This window comes from Physella acuta, unplaced genomic scaffold (genome assembly GCF_028476545.2).
Source record: "Physella acuta isolate Inbredline_101_S28 unplaced genomic scaffold, ASM2847654v3 ptg000430l, whole genome shotgun sequence".
In the NCBI taxonomy this organism is placed as follows: Eukaryota; Metazoa; Mollusca; class Gastropoda; family Physidae; genus Physella; species Physella acuta.
In genome coordinates, this window is record NW_026731949.1 from 204,485 (window position 1) to 229,518 (window position 25,034).

Here is a 25,034-nt window from a genome sequence, read left to right on the forward strand (position 1 = left end):
GTAGAGTTGTAAAGTTGCAGCACCTTGGTGTTATTGTTGCGCAAGAATAGCAACAAATCTCAATATAAATAAGCCTGTACTCTTTAATACAATTTTCAAATGTCTTATCTCTCTTTAATGATCCTCTAATTCATCTTGGTAGCCATTTCTATTTTTATCACCTGTAAATTTACGATGCGTACATCACCTGTATTGCCCCTACTTTAAAGTAACATAAACTTTACGATCAGTCTACAAATGGCGACCACGGTGTTTCATACTTGAGTTTTTATGGCACACCGTCAGATCTTATTGCCGTCATAAGTCATGACGCTAAGGACGAGCTAGGATGAAGTCCATTGAACTGGCGGCCATTGCTGGGTTATGTAATTGTTATCTTGTTTGGTTATCGCTGGGATAAAGGGGTCGTTAGGGACATTAACGACCCCAGAATCGGTTGTTATGGCTGGCGATGGTAGTGTAAGGTAGGATTAGTTGGGTTGGGTCAAATGGGGTGAGATGGGGTGGGGTCCATTAGTACGAGGTTAAGATAATCGTTTTATGACCCGCTCTACACGAGCAAGCTTTGGTTGTTAAGTTAAAAAATGATCTTGTGATTTAAATTTTAGAACATTCTTGGTTTTCCACTAAAAAGATCAATTCGGTGGTACAACAAAACAAATTATTGTTTGCGGTAAAAAGTTTGGGACGTCTAAACAATCGTAAGGCTAGGTCTACTGCACAGTCATGAGAGTGTGAGGGTGTGTGAGGGTGTGAGTATGTGAGTGTGTGAGTGTGTGTGAGTGTGTGTAAGGGTGTTTGTGAGGGTGAGAGTGTGTGAGTGAGAGTGTGAGAGTGTGTGAGGGTGTGTGAGGGTGAGTGAGTGTGTGGTGTGTGTGTGAGTGTGTGTGTGAGAGTGTGTGAGAGTGTGGGTGTTTGTGAGAGTGTGGGTGTGAGTATGTGTGAATGTGTGTGAGTGTGTGGTGTGTGTGTGAGTGTGTGTGTGTGTGTGTGAGTGAGTACCTTGCCCAGTGACTCGATGCCTTTGAGCAGCACCAAGAAGATGATGACGAAGGCGACATGTGTGTGTGTGTGTGGGGGGGGTGTGTGTGTGTGTGAGTGTGTGTGAGTGAGTGTGTGGGTGTGTGTGAGTGTGTGTGTGAGAGAGTGTGTGAGTGTGTGTGTGTGAGTGTGTGTGTGTGTGTTAGTGTGTGTGTGTGTGTGAGTGTGTGTGTGTGAGTACCTTGCCCAGTGACTCGATCCCTTTGAGCAGTACCAAGAAGATGATGACGAAGGCGACGTGTGTGTCTGTGTGTGTGTAAGTGTGTGTGTGTGAGTGTGTGTGTGTGTGTGTGTGTGTGAGTGTGTGTGTGTGTGTGTGAGTGTGTGTGTGTGAGTACCTTGCCCAGTGACTCGATCCCTTTAAGAAGCACCAAGAAGATGATGACGAAGGCGACGTGTGTGTGTGTGTGAGTGTGTGTGTGTGTGAGTGAGTGTGTGTGTGTGTGTGAGTGAGTGCGTGTGTGAGTGTGTGTGTGTAAGTGTGTGTGTGTGAGTGTGTGTGTGAGTGTGTGTGTGTGTGTGTGGTGTGTGTGTGTGTGTGAGTGTGTGTGTGGGTGTGTGTGTGAGTGTGTGAGTGAGTGTGTGTGTGTGTGTGTGGTGTGTGTGTGTGTGTGAGTGTGTGTGTGGGTGTGTGTGTGAGTACCTTGCCCAACGACTCAATGCCTTTAAGCAGCACCAAGAAGATGATGACGAAGGCGACATGTGTGTGTGTGTGTGAGTGTGTGTGTGTGTGTGTGTGTGTGTGAGTGAGTACCTTGCCCAACGACTCAATGCCTTTAAGCAGCACCAAGAAGATGATGACGAAGGCGACGTGTGTGTGTGTGTGTGTGAGTGTGTGTGTGTGAGTACCTTGCCCAACGACTCTATCCCTTTGAGTAGCACCAAGAAGATGATGACGAAGGCGACGTGTGTGTGTGTGTGAGTGTGTGTGTGTGTGTGTGTGTGTGAGTGTGTGTGTGTGTGAGGGTGTGTGTGTGTGTGTGTGAGTGTGTGTGTGAGTGTGTGAGTGTGTGTGAGTGAGTACCTTGCCCAACGACTCTATCCCTTTGAGCAGCACCAAGAAGATGATGACGAAGGCGACATGTGTGTGTGAGTGTGTGTGTGTGTGAGTGTGTGTGTGTGTGTGAGTGTGTGTGTGTGTGTGAGTGTGTGTGTGTGTGTGTGTGTGAGTACCTTGCCCAACGACTCTATCCCTTTGAGTAGCACCAAGAAGATGATGACGAAGGCGACATGTGTGTGTGTGTGTGTGTGTGTGTGTGTGTGAGTGTGTGTGTGAGTACCTTGCCCAACGACTCTATCCCTTTGAGTAGCACCAAGAAGATGATGACGAAGGCGACATGTGTGTGTGTGTGTGTGTGTGTGGGTGTGTGTGAGTACCTTGCCCAACGACTCTATCCCTTTAAGCAGCACCAAGAAGATGATGACGAAGGCGACCAAGTTACAAACAAGCAGCTCCCACTGAACGTCGCCGATCTCCTCTATGGTCCCAGAGTCATGTAGGATGTGCTTGCTGGGGAGGGGAGGTTTAACATGGTTTAACAGGGGTGTGGGAGGAAAGGTTAAACTTGGTTTAACAGGGGTGTGAGAGGGGAGGTTAAACCTGGTTTAACAGGGGTGTGTAAGGGTGGTTAAACCTGGTTTAACAGGGGTGTGAGAGGGGAGGTTTAACATGGTTTAACAGGGGTGTGGGAGGAAAGGTTAAACTTGGTTTAACAGGGGTGTGAGAGGGGAGGTTAAACCTGGTTTAACAGGGGTGTGTAAGGGTGGTTAAACCTGGTTTAACAGGGGTGTGAGAGGGGAGTTTAAACCTGGTTTAACAGGGGTGTGGGAGGAAAGGTTAAACTTGGTTTAACAGGGGTGTGAGAGGGGAGGTTAAACCTGGTTTAACAGGGGTGTGTAAGGGTGGTTAAACCTGGTTTAACAGGGGTGTGAGAGTGGAGGTTAAACCTGGTTTAACAGGGGTGTGTAAGGGTGGTTAAACCTGGTTTAACAGGGGTGTGGGAGGGGAGTTTAAACGTGGTTTAACAGGGGTGATTTGTGGGGAGGGGAGGTTAAACCTTGTTTAGGCTCATATTATATAAACTCGAACACCTTAAAAACATGATAGATAGCCATAGACTCGGACAGAAGTGACGAGCACCTGGCATAAAACTAAACAGCCTTGAACTTGCCCAATAAGAAATGTCTAAAAAAAGTGATAGAGCTTGTCTCCAGTAAAACAATCAGACGGGCTATTAAGGGGCGAGGGGGGGGGGGGGTTAAAACCACGAGAGCCCTCAGACATGGGATGGTCAGATGTTTGGACGGTAACAGTATGTGTGCTTGACACTTTGACCGTCCGCATTTTTTATTGGTCGTCAAACATCAGACCCCGTCAGGCATCACACGGACCAAATGACAGTACAAACACTATCAGATACTTGCAAATACAGGGCGGTAGATACCAACACACCATCAACACACCACCAACACCATCAGAAACATGCAAATATAAGGCGTTAGATACCAACACTATCAGATACATGCAAATACAAGGCGTTAGACATCAACACACCACCACACACCATCACACGGACCAAATGACAGTACAAACACTATCAGATACATGCAAATACAAGACATTATACATCAACACACCACCACACACCTCCACACACCATCACACGGACCAAATGACAGTACAAACATTATCAGATACATGCAAATACAAGACATTATACATCAACACACCACCACACACCTCCACACACCATCACACGGACCAAATGACAGTACCAACACTATCAGATACATGCAAATACAAGGCGTTAGATACCAACACACCACCACACACCTCCACACACCATCACACGGTCCAAATGACAGTACCAACACTATCAGATACATGCAAATACAAGACATTATACATCAACACAACACCACACACCTCCACACACCATCACACGGACCAAATGACAGTACAAACACTATCAGATACATGCAAATACAAGACATTATACATCAACACACCACCACACACCTCCACACACCATCACACGGACCAAATGACAGTACAAACATTATCAGATACATGCAAATACAAGACATTATACATCAACACACCACCACACACCTCCACACACCATCACACGGACCAAATGACAGTACAAACACTATCAGATACATGCAAATACAAGACATTATACATCAACACACCACCATACACCTCCACACACCATCACACGGACCAAATGACAGTACAAACACTATCAGATACATGCAAATACAAGACATTAGACATCAACACACCACCACACACCTCCACACACCATCACACGGACCAAATGACAGTACCAACACTATCAGATACATGCAAATACAAGACATTAGACATCAACACACCACCACACACCTCCACACACCATCACACGGACCAAATGACAGTACCAACACTATCAGATACATGCAAATACAAGGCGTTAGATACCAACACACCACCACACACCTCCACACACCATCACACGGTCCAAATGACAGTACCAACACTATCAGATACATGCAAATACAAGACATTATACATCAACACACCACCACACACCTCCACACACCATCACACGGACCAAATGACAGTACAAACACTATCAGATACATGCAAATACAAGACATTATACATCAACACACCACCACACACTTCCACACACCATCACACGGACCAAATGACAGTACAAACACTATCAGATACATGCAAATACAAGACATTAGACATCAACACACCACCACACACCTCCACACACCATCACACGGACCAAATGACAGTACCAACACTATCAGATACATGCAAATACAGGGCGTTAGATACCAACACTATCAGATACATGCAAATACAGGGCGTTAGATACAAACACTATCAGATACATGCAAATACAGGGCGTTAGATACAAACACTATCAGATACATGCAAATACAGGGCGTTAGATACAAACACTATCAGATACATGCAAATACAGGGCGTTAGATACAAACACTATCAGATACATGCAAATACAGGGCGTTAGATACAAACACTATCAGATACATGCAAATACAGGGCGTTAGATACAAACACTATCAGATACATGCAAATACAAGGCGTTAGATACAAACACTATCAGATACATGCAAATACAGGGCGTTAGATACCAACACTATCAGATACATGCAAATACAAGGCGTAAGATACAAACACTATCAGATACATGCAAATACAGGGCGTTAGATACCAACACTATCAGATACATGCAAATACAAGGCGTTAGATACAAACACTATCAGATACATGCAAATACAGGGCGTTAGATACCAACACTATCAGATACATGCAAATACAAGGCGTTAGATACCAACACTATCAGATACATGCAAATACAGGGCGTTATATACCAACACTATCAGATACATGCAAATACAGGGCGTTAGATACCAACACTATCAGATACATGCAAATACAGGGCGTTAGATACCAACACTATCAGATACATGCAGATACAGAGCGTTAGATACCAACACTATCAGATACATGCAGATACAGGGCGTTAGATACAAACACTATCAGATACATGCAAATACAGGGCGTTAGATACCAACACTATCAGATACATGCAAATACAAGGCGTTAGATACAAACACTATCAGATACATGCAAATACAGGGCGTTAGATACCAACACTATCAGATACATGCAAATACAAGGCGTTAGATACAAACACTATCAGATACATGCAAATACAGGGCGTTAGATACCAACACTATCAGATACATGCAAATACAAGGCGTTAGATACCAACACTATCAGATACATGCAAATACAGGGCGTTAGATACCAACACTATCAGATACATGCAAATACAGGGCGTTAGATACCAACACTATCAGATACATGCAAATACAGGGCGTTAGATACCAACACTATCAGATACATGCAGATACAGGGCGTTAGATACCAACACTATCAGATACATGCAGATACAGGGCGTTAGATACCAACACTATCAGATACATGCAGATACAGGGCGTTAGATACCAACACTATCAGATACATGCAGATACAGGGCGTTAGATACCAACACTATCAGATACATGCAGATACAGGGCGTTAGATACCAACACTATCAGATACATGCAGATACAGGGCGTTAGATACCAACACTATCAGATACATGCAGATATAGGGCGTTAGATACCAACACTATCAGATACATGCAGATACAGGGCGTTAGATACCAACACTATCAGATACATGCAGATACAGGGCGTTTGATACCAACACTATCAGATACATGCAGATACAGGGCGTTAGATACCAACACTATCAGATACATGCAGATACAGGGCGTTAGATACCAACACTATCAGATACATGCAGATACAGGGCGTTAGATACCAACACTATCAGATACATGCAGATACAGGGCGTTAGATACCAACACTATCAGATACATGCAGATACAGGGCGTTAGATACCAACACTATCAGATACATGCAAATACAGGGCGTTAGATACCAACACTATCAGATACATGCAGATACAGGGCGTTAGATACCAACACTATCAGATACATGCAGATACAAGGCGTTATACATCAACACACCACCAACACACCTCCACACACCATCACACGGACCAAATGACAGTACCAACACTATCAGATACATGCAAATATAAGGCGTTAGACATCAACACACCACCAACACACCACCAGACCATAAGATAACGTCACACACACACCCAGAACACCTTACGAACATCGCAAGCCACACCATACAACACTACCACACACACCACTCCCACAATGCAAACCACCTCAAACCCATACACACCACCACACACACACCACCACACACATTACACCCACCACACACCTCCACACCACCCCACATACACCACCATACACACCTCCACACACCACCACGCACACATAACTCCCATTACACCCCCACACACCACCCCCACACACCACCCCCACCACCCCCACCTCCACACACCATCACACCGACGACCTGACACAACTTACTAGTAGTAAAGTTCACTGGGCGAGTCTGCCGTCATGTTGAGTGAGAGATCGGCTGTGGAGAGAGGCGGACAATTTGACTCTAGGCAAACCTAACTTACATCAGGGGACGTAACGTACAATCTTGGGCATAACTAACGACTGGGGACGTAACGTACAATATTGGGTGTAATTAATGACAAGGGAAGTAACTAACATCAAGGGACGTAACTTACAACAAGGGACGTAACATACAAGGGACGTAACATACAAGGGACGTAACTTACGACAGGGGACGTAACGTACAATCTTGGGAGTAATTAGCGACAAGGGACGTAACTAATATCAAGGGACGTAACTAACGTCAAGGGACGTAACTTAGGACAGGGGACGTAACTAACGTCAAGGGCCGTAACTTACACCAAGGGACGTAACATACAAGGGACGTAACATACAAGGGACGTAACTTACGACAGGGGACGTAACGTACAATCTTGGGAGTAATTAGCGACAAGGGACGTAACTAATATCAAGGGACGTAACTTACGACAAGGGACGTAACTAATATCAAGGGACGTAACTTACGACAAGGGACGTAACTTACGACAGGGACGTAACTAACAACAAGGGACGTAACTAATATCAAGGGACGTAACTTACGACAAGGGACGTAACTTACGACAGGGACGTAACTAACAACAAGGGACGTAACTTACGACAGGGACGTAACTAACAACAAGGGACGTAACTTACGACAGGGCACGCCGATGGAGTTGTTGGTCTTGAGCATCTCGACGTCGGCCTCCGTCAGGTTCTGGACGTTGTAGAGCAGACACGAGCAGTCCTTGCAGGCGATCCAGGGCAGGTCTGACGTCAGAGAGGCCACCAGGAACCTCAGGCCCCAGGCGATGATGACGTCATAGTAGATGAAGACAAAACAGGAGGCGACAACCATGGACACACCCAGACCTGACCAGAGGTGGTTGGAGATGTTAGGTGGTGGTGGTGGTTGGAGGTGTTAGGTGATGGTGGTGGAAGATGGTGTTGGAAGATGGTGTTGGAGGATGGTATTGGAAGATGGTGTTGGAAGATGATATTCTTTCTCTCTCTCACACATTCATTACCGGCTCTAGCGTTTGCTCATTAGACAGGTTGGGGCTGGAGGAAGAATTGAGCATTTCTCTCACCCATGTTACCAGTCACTAAATTTCTCTCACCCATGTTACCAGTCACTAAATTTCTCTCACCCATGTTACCAGTCACTAAATTTCTCTCACCCATGTTACCAGTCACTAAACAGACTATTTCTCTCACCCATGTTACCAGTCACTAAACAGACTATTTCTTTCACCCATGTTACCAGTCACTAAACAGACTATTTCTTTCACCCATGTTACCAGTCACTAAATTTCTCTCACCCATGTTACCAGTCACTAAATTTCTCTCACCCATGTTACCAGTCACTAAACAGACTATTTCTTTCACCCATGTTACCAGTCACTAAACAGACTATTTCTTTCACCCATGTTACCAGTCACTAAACAGACTATTTCTTTCACCCATGTTACCAGTCACTAAACAGACTATTTCTTTCACCCATGTTACCAGTCACTAAATTTCTCTCACCCATGTTACCAGTCACTAAACAGACTATTTCTTTCACCCATGTTACCAGTCACTAAACAGACTATTTCTTTCACCCATGTTACCAGTCACTAAACAGACTATTTCTTTCACCCATGTTACCAGTCACTAAACAGACTATTTCTTTCACCCATGTTACCAGTCACTAAATTTCTCTCACCCATGTTACCAGTCACTAAACAGACTATTTCTTTCACCCATGTTACCAGTCACTAAACAGACTATTTCTCTCACCCATGTTACCAGTCACTAAATTTCTCTCACCCATGTTACCAGTCACTAAACAGACTATTTCTCTCACCCATGTTACCAGTCACTAAATTTCTCTCACCCATGTTACCAGTCACTAAACAGACTATTTCTCTCACCCATGTTACCAGTCACTAAACAGACTATTTCTTTCACCCATGTTACCAGTCACTAAACAGACTATTTCTCTCACCCATGTTACCAGTCACTAAACAGACTATTTCTCTCACCCATGTTACCAGTCACTAAATTTCTCTCACCCATGTTACCAGTCACTAAATTTCTCTCACCCATGTTACCAGTCACTAAACAGACTATTTCTCTCACCCATGTTACCAGTCACTAAATTTCTCTCACCCATGTTACCAGTCACTAAACAGACTATTTCTTTCACCCATGTTACCAGTCACTAAACAGACTATTTCTCTCACCCATGTTACCAGTCACTAAATTTCTCTCACCCATGTTACCAGTCACTAAACAGACTATCCCTCCCCCCTTCCCCAGTGCACAGAACCACCCGGAAATGAGGGTCATTGAGGTCAGGGTTTCGAACTCGTGACTTTTCTGGTTGGCAAGCGATGTTTTTGTTAGAGAAAGTCTAGAGAAAGGAGATAGTCCATTATGTTCCCGTGGGGGGGGGGGGGGGGGGGGGCACGGGAACAAAATGGAATTTATATAGAAAAAACACTTTTAACAGTATCCGCCTCCCCCCACCCCCTACCTTTCCCCCCACGGGAGAAATAAGTCTGGAAGAAACACTGAGTGGCCTCGCTAACCGAAACATATTGGTTGCATGTTCTGTGTAGAGAACCCGTCCAAGGCGAACTAACATATTGAGGGATCAATGAAGTGGAAAACATTATTTTTAGCATATAATTTTATCTGAGAGATGAAAGTGGGTGCTGCATTGTGTGCCTATCTATAGATAGTTAACTGCCAGATAAATATCGCCTGGTATCGTCTTGTGATATAAATAAAAATCTGCTTTAGAAATTATTATTTTTTTTGCGAGACATGTAAATTAGAGCGTCAGTTTGTTTTGACATGTGTTAGTATCACAGGTTTTCGTCATCAGCTTGTGCGGACTGATACAGATTTACAATAGTAATACTTCTTTCTAACATGTATTTCATTCATGTAAGATAGTATACTTATACAAATTACAAAACGTCTAATTACAATTTTATTTTTAGACTGGAAAATGCTAATGTGTAATAAAAATTGTGATTCAATGTTCTGATTTATTTAAAAAAAATTGTTTTGTTTTATACACAAGTAAAAACATTTTTGGTAGCTTACCCTCATAGAGAAAACGTCAATTTAGCTGAAATGTCACTACTTAAACTTTTATTTATTATATTTAGCTATCCGTTTTTATTTCAAAATTGAAGTCTAATAAAAAATAAAATTTATTTAAGATTAAGTAAGTAAAGAAGACGTATAAAAGTTTGATTTTATTTTAAAATTGAAAACAATAATGTTATTATTAATTTCGTTACCATTATATTGCTTGCTAATTCTCAGTGTTTTGAGAATTTATTTATTGGCTATATCCCTTGATTGTTTCATTATTTGTAAATGGGAAATAACTCAACCTTTTAATGTAATACTAAATAATGCGATGCATCTATTATTATTACTATATTTTTAAATTGTACATTTAAATTTACACACACAAATGCACACACACATACATACATACATATATATATATATATATATATATATATATATATATATATATACACACACATATATATATGTATATATATATATATATATATATATATATATATATATATATATATATATATATATATATATATATATATATATATATATATATATATATATATATATATATATATATATATATATAAATATACATTATTCAAGTCTGTTACAATTATCACGCCACCGAAAACACAAGATCCACCTAGGATTCCCCATATGACAAGCTCACAGAATGTTCTAGACCTGTAGTAGTTATAGCAGCTTTGATCACGTGTTAACCCCACTATAGACTACGGGGATTTCTTGCTGTCGATATTTTAAAACACATTCACACAGAGCATTATGCAAGAATCACAATCTACAGAAAACAAAGTCAACTCATCCTTGACCTTTAGGTTGATGCAAGGGACAACAGAAACAACTCACCCTTGACCTTAAGGGCAACAAAGTCAACTCACCCTTGACCTTTAGGACAACAAAGCCTACTCACCCTTGACCTTTAGGACAACAAAGCCTACTCACCCTTGACCTTTAGGACAACAAAGCCTACTCACCCTTGACCTTTAGGACAACAAAGCCTACTCACCCTTGACCTTTAGGACAACAAAGCCTACTCACCCTTGACCTTTAGGACAACAAAGCCTACTCACCCTTGACCTTTAGGACAACAAAGCCTACTCACCCTTGACCTTTAGGACAACAAAGCTACTCACCCTTGACCTTAAGGACAACAAAGCTACTCACCCTTGAACGTTGGGTTAATGGACCATATACTGAGCGGACCCTTGCCGCCATATTGGCCGAATGCGCACTCAAGCGCAAAGAGCGGGATCCCCAGGAAGATGAGAGACAGCGTGTACGGGATGAGGAAGGCACCTGGGGAGATATTTTAAACTGCTTGAACTGTTGTCTGACTTAGATAAGGGTTTAACAAGTTGGCTAACGTGTAGAGTTAAGTACATAGTATTGTACGGTAGGCCTACTTTAAAATAAAAAATTGATTATAATTTTTTTTAAAGTACATGAGATAATGAAGTTTATTTCTTGAATTTTAAATGTTTGCAAGTTTGTTTCCTAAAAATTTTTTTAACATGAATCGTTCAGTGGATTACATATTTTCTGAAAAACTGATTGACGTCATTTACCCTCCACTTATATGACGTCACTTACACCCCCACATGTATGACGTCACTTTCCCCATATGCATGACATCACCTTACCCACATGCATGACATCACTTCTCCATGTATGACGTCACTTGTCCTCCACCTGTATGACGTCACTTACACCCCCCACCTGTATGACGTCACTTACCCCCCCCCCCCCACCTGTATGACGTCACTTACCCCCACCTCCCACCTGTATGACGTCACTTACCCCCACCCACCGGTATGACGTCACTTACCCTCCACCTGTATGACATCACTTACCCCTCCCCCCCTCCCCACCCCCACCTGTATGACGTCACTTACTCCCACCTGTATGACGTCACTTACTCCCACCTGTATGACGTCACTTACCCCCCCCCCCCTGTATGACGTCACTCCCCCTGTATGACGTCACTTACCCCCTACCTGTATGACGTCACTTACCCCCACCTGTATGACGTCACTTACCCCCACCGTTCTTGAAGCACAGGTAAGGAAACCTCCAGACGTTGCCCAGACCGACAGCATAGCCAATCATGGTCAGCACAAATTCGATCTGTTTGCCCCATTGGCCGCGTACTGGCTCGTCCTGGGGATAACAGGATGGTAGGATGGTAGGATGGTGGGGTGGTGATGGTAGGATGGTAGGGTGGTGATGGTAGGATGGTGATGGTAGGGTGTTGATGGTAAGATGGTGATGGTTTGATGGTGATGGTTTGATGGTGATGGTAGGGTGGTAGGATGGTGATGGTAGGATGGTGATGGTTTGATGGTGATGGTTTGATGGTGATGGTAGGGTGGTGATGGTAGCGTGGTGAGGGTAGGGTAGTGATGGTAGGGTGTTGATGGTTTGATGGTGATGGTTTGATGGTGATGGTTTGATGGTGATGGTTTGATGGTGATGGTTTGATGGTGATGGTTTGAAGGTGATGGTTTGATGGTGATGGTAGGGTGGTGATGGTAGGGTGGTAGGATGGTGATGGTTGGATGGTGATGGTTTGATGGTGATGGTTTGATGGTGATGGTAGGGTGGTGATGGTAGCGTGGTGAGGGTAGGGTGGTAGGATGGTGATGGTTTGATGGTGATGGTTTGATGGTGATGGTTTGATGGTGATGGTAGGGTGGTGATGGTAGGGTGGTAGGATGGTGATGGTTGGATGGTGATGGTTTGATGGTGATGGTTTGATGGTGATGGTAGGGTGGTGATGGTAGCGTGGTGAGGGTAGGGTGGTAGGATGGTGATGGTTTGATGGTGATGGTTTGATGGTGATGGTTTGATGGTGATGGTAGGGTGGTGATGGTAGGGTGGTAGGATGGTGATGGTTGGATGGTGATGGTTTGATGGTGATGGTTTGATGGTGATGGTAGGGTGGTGATGGTAGCGTGGTGATGGTAGGGTAGTGATTGTTGGGTGGTAGTGGTAAGATGGTTAAGGTAGGATGGTGATGGAAAAGTGATGGTGGTAGGAACAGTAGAGGTATGAAGTGTTTTAATTGCTGATGTTAAACAGTCAAGCTCCACCAAACGTAATAAGGTAACCCAGTAGAATGGAGGTGTAATTTATCTGAGTAAACGTTTCAATTTAAGAGAATGGCATTCTACTTCCTTTCCCGGTCGCATCTAAAACATTTTGTGACCAGTAAAACATCCATACTTCTTTAGTCTGTAAGTATTAGTGACTTTAGCCCCCCCCCCCCTCCCCCGTCCCGCCTGTATCATTCTATAACGACCAGACAAAGTAACTCTCCCAACGACAACATTTGTTGACCAACAGAACTTTGACTGTTCGTGTGTTTTAGCGGCGTGTGACGGGTTGTCTTCACGTCAACAACCGGCAGGTTTAAAATCTGATGTGTTTTAGCGCCGTGTGACGGGTTGTCTTCACGTCAACAACCGGCAGGTTTAAAATCTGATGTCTATCACATCCGGTGTGATAATTCTTGTTTACAAAATAGGAACAGGACAAGGGGAAATTTTACACCGGTCCACAACTTCATATTTATTTGTACAAAAGCTCATATTTATCTGAACAAAAAGCTCATGTTTTATTTGAACAAAAATCTCATGTTTATCTGAACAACTCTGGATCTGTGTAGAAAAATGTAGGTCGTAGACCAGGTGGCAGCTATAGGCTGGGGGACGGGGGGGGGGGGGTGACGGGGGGGGACGGGGGGGGGGGGGCGTGTACGTTATCCGGGGGAATAGTTTATGGCTGCAGTTATTTTGTTTTATAGCTAGAGGTACGCAAGGACTTAATTGTGGGTAGGTCACATAGATAGATCTACTCGGTGGGTGTGGTCATGGGCGTGTCTATAGGAGGGTGGGGGTGGGTCCGGGAGGGCGATTATTATTGTTACACCCTACAACGTTGGCTGTCGTGACGTCATGGTTTAAGAGGATGGTACAGTTTTGAGATGAAAGGTGGGAAACGTATATTGGGGGGGGGGGGCGCAAGGAGGGGGTTGCGGGCCGCATTTGGTGACACTATTTGGTGGGGGGGGGGGGGGGTGACACCAAGACAAAAAAATGCAGAATTTTCAAAGATTTTTTTTTTTATCATTTATGTTAAAAATTGCTATAGAAAATGTATCATTAAACAGAGATTCGAAAGAGTGGAAGGGGGTAAGGGGGGAGGGGTGACACCAAGAGACAAAAATTTCAATTCACAGAAATAGGAAAGCTAATTAGGGAAGGCTTAACATTTTGATAAATGCCGGATACGTCATGTCGCGTATATTGGGTTAGGGTTACTGTAGAAAATTCATCGCCCAAACTGATGTCCAAAGTTGTGATACTTCTCAACTTTACCGATTTTTAGTTTTAGCATGTGTATTTTTTTTTAAATAAATGATTCAGAACTTCTGTGAGGCGGGCGGAGAAATTGAAAGATAAAATACTTTAAAAAAACTTTTTAAAAAACCACGTTTTTCTTGTGGACTAAAAAGTAGAAAATAACTATTTACATACATTTGATGACAAAAACGTTTTTTGTCCACAAGAAAAACGTGGTTTTTTAAAAAGTTTTTTTTAAGTATTTTATTTTCTCCTTTTTAGTCCGTTGCTACACATGAAAAACGTGGTTTTTAAAAAAGTTTTTTATATAGTTTATTTTCTACTTTATCTAATGACTTGATTAAGTATGAATTGACTAAGTGTTTATAAATACACGGACTAAAAAAATCTTGAGCGACCAGGATTCGAACCTGGGTTGTCGCGGCCACAACGCGAAGTACTAACCACTATACGATCACGGCCAGCGCGCTCACATCGATTGGGGCCGAAGTAACTGTGTCAATAAGCCTCCAGTCTTGTCGGTATCTTTAGAAATCATGTCCTCAATTTTATGGTCCTTGGGGCGTAATTAAATTAAGCTAATTACGGTCTCTAATTGCTAGTTTTTATGATTGCATCTGAAATTTTTAGGCGAAAGTAACCTGCATGCCAAATTTCAGATCTATAGAGCAATCAGAAGTGGGCTAATTTTCGATGTCAATTTTAACAACAAACACACAAACGCGAAGCTGAGTTAATAAAAACGTGTTAAATAAAATACTTAAAAAAAAACTTTTTAAAAAACCACGTTTTTCTTGTGGACTAAAAAGTAGAAAATAACTATTTACATACATTTGATGACAAAAAACGTGGGTACGTTCACCATCAAATTTCCCGACCCATCTGCCCGACCCACGTTTTTTGTCATCAAATGTATGTAAATAGTTATTTTCTACTTTTTAGTCCACAAGAAAAACGTGGTTTTTTAAAAAGTTTTTTTTAAGTATTTTATTTTCTCCTTTTTAGTCCGTTGCTACACATGAAAAACGTGGTTTTTAAAAAAGTGTTTATAAATACACGGACTAAAAATCTTGAGCGACCAGGATTCGAACCTGGGTTGTCGCGGCCACAACGCGAAGTACTAACCACTATACGATCACGGCCAGCGCGCTCACATCGATTGGGGCCGAAGTAACTGTGTCAATAGGACTGCAGTCTTGTCGGTATCTTTAGAAATCATGTCCTCAATTTTATGGTCCTTGGGGCGTAATTAAATTAAGCTAATTACGGTCACTAATTGCTAGTTTTTATGATTGCATCTGAAATTGTTAGGCGAAAGTAGCATGCATGCCAAATTTCAGGTCTCTAGAGCAATCAGAAGTGGGCTAATTTTCGATGTCAATTTTAACAACAAACATCCAAACAAACAAACGCGAAGCTGAGTTAAGAAAAACGTTTTAAAAATAGAAAAGTAGAGAACAATAAACTAACGACCGAAACCTACCGATTGTTGAGACAATCACCGTGACGCAACATCCGTGTACTAGCATGTCGCAGCCGATTTTATGGTCACGCTCCTACAGGGGGGGGGGATGTCCAACAGATATGGACAATTTGTTGGTCACGCTCCTACAGGGGGGGGGGGAATGTCCAACAGACATGGACAATTTGTTGGATCGTGTCTCACGCATGGTAACAAGATCGGAACATTTAGTGCGCTAATTAACGCAAAAATTAATGCATTATTTTACTTGAATAAAAACACGTCAACGCAATGCGAAAATCAAACAACTGCTGCCTTGTAGTTTGTTCTTGGTTCGACAAGGGCTATGGAAGCAAATCCAAAAAGGAAAACAGGCTGAAATTAAATCGGAGTCAATGGCCTCAATGGTGCATAACAAGTTGACACTTAATATTTAATTATTTAAAAAAAATGAAGAACGTAGAAGAAGAAAGTAGTTTAAAGATTCAGGCAAAAACCGAGACCACAAAAAATAAAAAAAAATTAAAAAAAAATAATTGCAATGAATGTCCCCTGGTTATGGTAGTTTTCCTAAGTTTGCCAAAGTTTTGTTCGACCAAAATGTTATTAAGCAAATTCCCCCCCCCCCCCCACGTTTCTTCCGTCTTTTTCTTTGTTTGTAAACAAAAACAAACGCGAATTCAAGTCGTTTGGATTTTGTTTGGCCATCAACAAACATTCGCCATTATTTTCGAAACTGCAAAATCCAAAGTGGGTTTTAGGCAACAAAGTAATATTTTACGTGTTTTTTTAAAAAAATATATTTATAACTAAGACGACGTAATGATTAATTTTTTGATCTGAGGTTTAAGATTAAAGGATTGGACTCGGGTGAATAATTGAGTACTCGTATAAGTAATTCCATTGTCGTCAATACATACGACTGTGGGTGACAGGCGTGGGGGGGGGGGGAGGCTTAATTTTTTTTTAAATCTGTAGATGTAAACAGCATAAAGAAGAAATGACCACGCTCCTCCATTTTTGTTTATTTACACATTTTTGAAAATACGTTATTATAAAACTTTAATTCGCATGAGCTATTTTTAGCTGTACTATTTTTAAACTTGAACTAGTGACGTCACCTATCCCCTAAACCTGCTGATGCATGTGATGGAAACTTTTGGTCGGGGACAGACGCACGTGACTGGGGCACTTCCTGTTTGTATGACCCCATTCACACGTTTGAAAAACATTTGCAAAAATTTTTTTTGTGAGTTCCGGGAGTCCGTGGTGTTTTAGTCAATCACCAGCCGTGGTGTTTTAGTCAATCACCAGCCGTGGTGTTTTAGTCAGTCAATCACCAGCCGTGGTGTTTTAGTCAGACGATCACCAGCTGTGGTGTTTTAGTCAATCACCAGCCGTGGTGTTTTAGTCAATCACCAGCCGTGGTGTTTTAGTCAATCACCAGCCGTGGTGTTTTAGTCAATCACCAGCCGTGGTGTTTTAGTCAGACGATCACCAGCTGTGGTGTTTTAGTCAATCACCAGCCGAGGTGTTTTAGTCAATCACCAGCCGTGGTGTTTTAGTCAGACGATCACCAGCTGTGGTGTTTTAGTCAATCACCAGCCGTGGTGTTTTAGTCAATCACCAGCCGTGGTGTTTTAGTCAATCACCAGCCGTGGTGTTTTAGTCAATCACCAGCCGTGGTGTTTTAGTCAGTCAATCACCAGCCGTGGTGTTTTAGTCAATCACCAGCCGTGGTGTTTTAGTCAATCACCAGCCGTGGTGTTTTAGTCAATCACCAGCCGTGGTGTTTTAGTCAATCACCAGCCGTGGTGTTTTAGTCAATCACCAGCCGTGGTGTTTTAGTCAATCACCAGCCGTGGTGTTTTAGTCAGACGATCACCAGCTGTGGTGTTTTAGTCAATCACCAGCCGAGGTGTTTTAGTCAATCACCAGCCGTGGTGTTTTAGTCAATCACCAGCTGTGGTGTTTTAGTCAATCACCAGCCCGTGGTGTTTTAGTCAATCACCAGCCCGTGGTGTTTTAGTCAATCACCAGCCGTGGTGTTTTAGTCAATCACCAGCCGTGGTGTTTTAGTCAGACGATCACCAGCCGTGGTGTTTTAGTCAATCACCAGCCGTGGTGTTTTAGTCAGACGATCACCAGCCGTGGTGCAGACGTTAAAAAATGTCCAGGACTTCCGGACACAATGCCGTACACGTCCGTGTGCTGCACGTGTGTCGCACGTGTGACTCACGTGAGCTGCATGTGTGTCGCACGTGTGACTCACGTGAGCTGCACGTGCTCATGTTGTTGTCATCTTTAACGTGAGTCGTGACGTCATTGATTGACACGTGCCAGTGCACGCGCGGAGGCAGATCTGACAATGCCATGTGACGTCTTTCGGTAGCTCATAACTTATGAGCCAACTCAGCTATATTTAGTACCTGACACAAGAAAAGTCAACGGTGCTTTTGTGCATCACATTGTGTTTTAAAACTGTTACCACAGCAACATGCGGACAGTGCACGGAAACCGATATGTACTGCACACATGTGGCGGGAAACCTGATGGTCTAGGGTGCAGGAGAAGTAGAGCTGGACAGTTTCTAATGAAACTGCTCAAACAGAATTGTTTAACCAGCCCTCGGGAGTTATGTGACTTCTGAATTTTTTGTTTCACGATCTAAGCTTGACTGTGTTTTAAACCAAGTGCTTTGAATACACATTTCAATAATATCCTCCTCACACACAATACAACACAACACAACACAACACAACACAACTGCCCTAATGTAGTCTTTCCCGTATCTCTCTACAAAGCTGGTCACCTGAGACAACAAGAATTGGTGAGCTGGTGGATCGCTCGGGAGTTTGTGTTTTTTTGTCATCGCAGGCTATAAATAGAGTTTGTGCAGCAGAATCGAGTACCTGGCATTAAGCTAGACATGATTATCGGTTGGAAAAAGGGACTTGATACATTTTTTCCCAATGCAACAACATCAAACATGAACTTTATTGTTTCTACCACAAATATTTTAGCGATTCTTAAACCGTTACGGCCGGCTTCGGTTTTTACAAATCGTTTGTATCGGTCATGTGACATTTTAAGGTTAGAGTGGAACCCCCCTTCCCCCCCCCCCCCCCCCCCCCCGAAAAAAAAACGTAGTAGTTTAATATACGAAGATACGGGTGATCTACGGGGACATATTAAATATGGACAACTGTATATGTGAATGCATTATGAAATATGAACAATGTATATGTGAATGCATTATGAAATATGAACAATGTATATGTGAATGCATTATGAAATATGAACAAATGTATGTGTGAAAGCATTATGAAATATGAAGAAATGTATGTGTGAATGCATTATGAAATATGAACAAATGTATGTGTGAATGCATTATGAAATATGAAGAAATGTATCTGTGAATGCATTATGAAATATGAACAAATGTATGTGTGAATGCATTATGAAATATGAAGAAATGTATGTGTGAATGCATTATGAAATATGAAGAAATGTATGTGTGAATGCATTATGAAATATGAACAAATGTATGTGTGAATGCATTATGAAATATGAAGAAATGTATGTGTGAATGCATCATGAAATATGAACAAATGTATGTGTGAATGCATTATGAAATATGAACAAATGTATGTGTGAATGCATTATAAAATATAAACAAATGTATGTGTGAATGCATTATGAAATATGAATAAATGCATTATGAAATATGAACAAATGTATGCGTGAATGCATTATGAAATATGAACAAATATATGTGTGAATGTATTTTGAAATATGGACAAATGTATGTGTGAATGCATTATGAAATATGAACAAATATATGTGTGAATGCATTATGAAATATGAATAAATGCATTATGAAATATGAACAAATGTATGTGTGAATGCATTATGAAATATGAAGAAATGCATTATGAAATATGAACAAATGTATGTGTGAATGCATTATGAAATATGAATAAATGTGTTTGTGGTTACAAATGAAATAAAATCCAACGCAAGTATGAAGAGAAATGAGTTGATGGAAACATTTGAATTGTGTGAGCTAAAGCCCCAACACTTACCCCCATTTTGTATGAATTGTGTGAGCTAAAGTCCCAACACTTACCCCCATTTTGTATGAATTGTGTGAGCTAAAGATCCAACACTTACCCCCATTTTGTATGAATTGTGTGAGCTAAAGTCCCAACACTTACCCCCATTTTGTATGAATTGTGTGAGCTAAAGCCCCAACACTTACCCCCATTTTGTATGAATTGTGTGAGCTAAAGCCCCAACACTTACCCCCATTTTGTATGAATTGTGTGAGCTAAAGCCCCAACACTTACCCCCATTTTGTATGAATTGTGTGAGCTAAAGCCCCAACACTTACCCCCATTTTGTATGAATTGTGTGAGCTAAAGCCCCAACACTTACCCCCATTTTGTATCCTAAATGTGAAACAACTTCTCGTCCAATGAAAGATCACCTTCAACTAGCTAGAAATTTTTTGACTCTAGAATCAATCCACGCATAGAATCAAATCTACTGTACACCACAGGATCCAATGTGAAATTAGGACAATTTTTTTTCCATCAGACAAACTTGGCCATCTGATCAGGACAACAACTTGAGGCCACTCTTGGATGAAATCTTTGAGGCCAACCACGGCTACAAGGCGTCGCTGAGAAATGACCTGCGTTGTTCAAACTTTTAAACGGTTTTCTTATCTGGTGGGGAGAGGGGGGAGGGGGGGGGGGGTAACTGAGGGGTCCAGGTTGTGGTTGGGGTCAATGTAAACTAGGGGGTCACGTTTTGGTGGGGGGTAGGTAGAGGTGTAAATTTGTTGGTGTCCAGTTTTATTGTTGGGGGCGGGGGTTGGGAAAAAGTAAAAAAAAATTAGGGGGGGGCGGGGTTGGGGAGGAGGGGAGAGGAGGTGTAAATTAAAGGTTCAAACTGTTTTGTTCGGGGCTAAGAAGAGCAAAGTCGATTTTTTTCACGTTTAGCTTGGTAGTCTAAGGGTCCGATAGTTTTTAGCAGAAATGGTTAGCAGTTTTCTAAAGGATCAGCAGTTTCAGTGTCAGTTTTGTTGTCAGTATTTGTGTTAGTCTATGTGCTAGTGTATGTGTCAGTGTGTGTGTTAGTGTATGTGTTAGTGTATGTGTTTGTGTATTTGTTAGTGTATGTGTTAGTGTATATGTTATTGTATGTGTCAGTGTATGTGTTTGTGTATTTGTCAGTGTGTGTGTCAGCTTCTCACTGACAAAATCATTGTTAGCATGGTTCGACATCCGCATCCACATCCACAAAAAGAAGTTGATGTCTACAATCACTCATCAGGCTACATGTTTAAAATTACTTATTGAAATCTACGATTTTAATTAGACAATGAAATCTATGTATACAGTTTTGTCATTTAAAACTGTGACTACAATTAACCAATTAATCACGTATATAATTAGTAAAAATCTGTTTACGTCGGTTTATTAAACCTGTATATAAATAATAAATTTGATTTATTTTTTTCCCGAAAGCCTTGGACTCTGTCTAACTAGACGCTTGCCATGTCTAATAGCCTGTCGGAGTTGTGTAGTTTGTGTGACGTAGTACACAAGATCTGAACATCGTTAGCTTTACACACGACCGACAATGTACTTCACTGAATCCCAGGTTGGTTCAAGTATGCACCCGACATGACTCTACCAACCGGGGGTGAACTGGCTGTGTCCTAGGGGCCCGGGAATTTGAAAAAGGGGGCCCCAAAGACGGATTTTTAAATAAAATTGTGCATTTTTCGCCATCAAAGGATGATGACCAGCTAGATGGGAATTGACAAGACAAATTATTTTGTTAAAACCAAAGAACAAATAGTAGGTATTCTATGTGAGACTGTTGGAAAACAAACATGCAGTTTTTCTCGCGGTCCTAAATGTTGTAGGTTTTCAGTAATTGGTCTGGTACCGTACCGTTACTGGGGGGCCACCAGGATTGTTTTTACCGTGGGCCCACCGGAATTTTTTTCCGATAGACCGGCGGGCCAATCCACTCCTGCTACCAACGCCCATGACAAGTGGGCTACATTGACATGACAAGACAAGACTGACATGACAAGAAATTTACATCATTTAGCTCGAGCTGATCACAATTTGTGACAAATTCTTATATTGGCTTACACTTTGTAACAAATTATTTTATTGGCCCTTGAGTTTTGTACCCGCGTCATCCCCTCCCATAAAACTGTATATCCTGTGGAACTGACAACCTGATTCAACAACCTGATTTACGATGGATAAGTGTAGCAACCAGTCACCCGGGTTGTCGGGATGGCAGTCAGATGGACTAGTTGACACAGAAATGAACGCCTTATATAAAAGATAATATTTAAAGCTAAATAATTTGAAATAATAAAAACATCCTAATTTAATAAAAACCCTTTAATTAGCGCGCTGTCAAGTGTAGTGATCGATGAGAGTGGGCGTCGCCCCAATTATGGGCGGTATCCTGAGAACTAGTTATGAAAACGGGTCTACGACAAACGCCCAAATGGACACTTGCCCGAATGCGAAAAATGCCCGAATGGACACTCGGTCTAAGTCTTGTTTAGGAGTGGTGATTGCTCTAACTCTGGTGTTGGAGTTGTTGCTGAATTAAGTTTGGGACTATTGACTGAATTTCATTAGAGCATAAACACACCACTTATCAATGCAGTTGACAGTTTAAAAAACACAAGAAATGTACCGATTATTAACTTCACCCCCGCCCCCCCCCCCTCCCCCACAAACCTGGCCTACTAATGAGGTACCCCAGTGACGCAGCAATCTCGTGGTGATCAGGGTATGATAACATCGTAACGACACACGGAACTATGGGATACATTTTCTTAAGACGGGCCAAAAGTTGACTTCTGCTAGGGTTGTTTAAACTCTTATTGACCGCGATAAGAGATGTGTGTGTGTGTGGGGGGGGGGGGGGGTGAGGGGGTGGTGGGGTTGAGATTATCCTAATAACTGGATCTGGTGTGTTTTGGTCATGGAGATTCTCCTCCAGTTTTTTTAACAAGAAATTTTCTAGCTCCACGGTCTGGACTTTTTTATGCCCGGTTACTCCTGTATTAGCCTCAGCCCGTCACCCCATGTTCGCTTACTGTAGAAGGTGTAGTGTGTCTCGTCTTGGTTGCTGTGGGGGTTGGCGTTAGACAACCGTTAGACAACCAGTCAACCAGTGTTTGTCCTCTCGTGTATTGATGTTTTACTTTAGAAAAGGACATTGTGAAAGCCAATGATGGTTGATTTTATTGTCAACCCAAAATTCAGTGGTTGGTGCAGTCAGAGAAGTTATTAAAGCCAACCCTCAACCCACTGGTTGCAACCCGCTGCCCTTAAGTCTGCGTGTATTACCATCCATATCAGGCAGCAGACGACCAACTATAAAATGCCAGTAAATCACCAGACCCATACCCCGACTGCATGTTTCCTTGCATAATTCATCGAACAAAGATCTGGGTCTAGGATCACAAAGATCTGGGTCTAGGATCACAAAGATCAAGGTCATGTGAAGTAGGTTATCTCTGTATTCCGTTACTCTAACGTTTGAAATATTTGTTGGCCCTCCAGCTTTCTACTTGACGCGTTACCGTGGTCTGATATACGACAACATCACTAGTTCTGGGGGTACTGCAGTAATTAGGTGGGGGTACTGCAGTAATTAGGTGGGGGCACTGCAGTAATTAGGTGGGGTACTGCAGTAATTAGGTGGGGGCACTGCAGTAATTAGGTGGGGTACTGCAGTAATTAGGTGCTCTGATATACGACAACATCACTAGTTCTGGGGGTACTGCAGTAATTAGGTGGGGGTACTGCAGTAATTAGGTGGGGGTACTGCAGTAATTAGGTGGTCTAGAGGTGGTACCTCCCTTGTGGTGTTGTCGGGCTTTATAGAGGCGGTGATGTGGTCAGTAGGAAGAGGAGGTTGTCTCGGTAGGACATTTTTTAAAGGACATTTTACAAAACTGTCCAGAGAATTTGTTACTGGATAAACCAACGTTTGTAGCCTGACAATTTGTAAGATAAGACTGACAATTTGTAAGCCTGACAATGAAGCGTTGGTGTCTTGTATGCCGCAAGCAGGACCTGACGCACGGTGTCTTGTATGCCGCAAGCAGGACCTGACGCACGGTGTCTTGTATGCCGCAAGCAGGACCTGACCAACCCCTGACCTGACTGTGACCACGTGACCGTGACAAGGGTGACTACTCTAACATCTGGAACCAATGGATTGGTTCTCACCTCGGTCACGCGTGTCCATCACGTGACACGGCCAGTTAGGCCGGGAAGGGGCGGGGCTCAATCAGCTGGAGGTCACGTGATTGGTTTGTTTAACCCACACATGTATGGATAATTTGTCTGCACGATCGAGCTATTAAACAGTTTTCATCTGGGGGTTTTTCCCTGAGGTATAAAATGGCATCAACAATTCCAATCGACCCAGTAAATAAGGGCTTAAGGTAAAGCCTGAAAGGGCCCTTTTCGTTGGGCGCTCAGTTCGGATATCAGGGTCTCTGTACGGCTACTGGCAAAATGATTTGTCTTCAGAGTTTGAGACAGTAAGGCTCTTGCCAGTAGAGGTCCCAGTCGATGGGGATTCTGATAAAAGCTTCGTCATAGGACACAACAACAGGTCACCCAGTCTAGTGACGTCACTGGAATGTCACCCAGTCTAGTGACGTCACCCAGTCTAGTGACGTCACTGGAATGTCACCCAGTCTAGTTACGTCACCCAGTCTAGTGACGTCACTGGAATGTTACCCTGTCGTGTGACGTCACGCGACCCGCCATACCCGAGTGTTCACACTGTCATACATAAGTCTGAGGAACCATTTTGTCGGGAGCCAATATGTGAAAAACGTTTTAGTTGAGATTACTACCACGATCGTTGCGACCTGGACCCATTACATAA

General features: G+C 42.5%; 1 protein-coding gene across 1 annotated transcript in view; it reads right to left on the minus strand.

The window, feature by feature from the left end:
- The window catches only part of LOC131942877 (sodium- and chloride-dependent glycine transporter 1), a 28,696-nt gene extending 7,944 nt beyond the window's left edge, over window positions 1–20,752 (minus strand). Inside the window, exons 1-6 of the mRNA XM_059302839.1 lie at window positions 20,517–20,752; window positions 12,293–12,413; window positions 11,421–11,552; window positions 7,800–8,015; window positions 7,071–7,122; window positions 2,419–2,551 (exon numbers count right to left, since the gene is read on the minus strand). Of these exons, the coding sequence (XP_059158822.1) occupies window positions 2,419–2,551; window positions 7,071–7,122; window positions 7,800–8,015; window positions 11,421–11,552; window positions 12,293–12,413; window positions 20,517–20,522 (660 nt within the window). The 5' untranslated portion in view covers window positions 20,523–20,752. The remainder of the gene's footprint in view (window positions 1–2,418; window positions 2,552–7,070; window positions 7,123–7,799; window positions 8,016–11,420; window positions 11,553–12,292; window positions 12,414–20,516) is intronic.
- Between the last annotated feature and the right edge of the window lie 4,282 nt (window positions 20,753–25,034).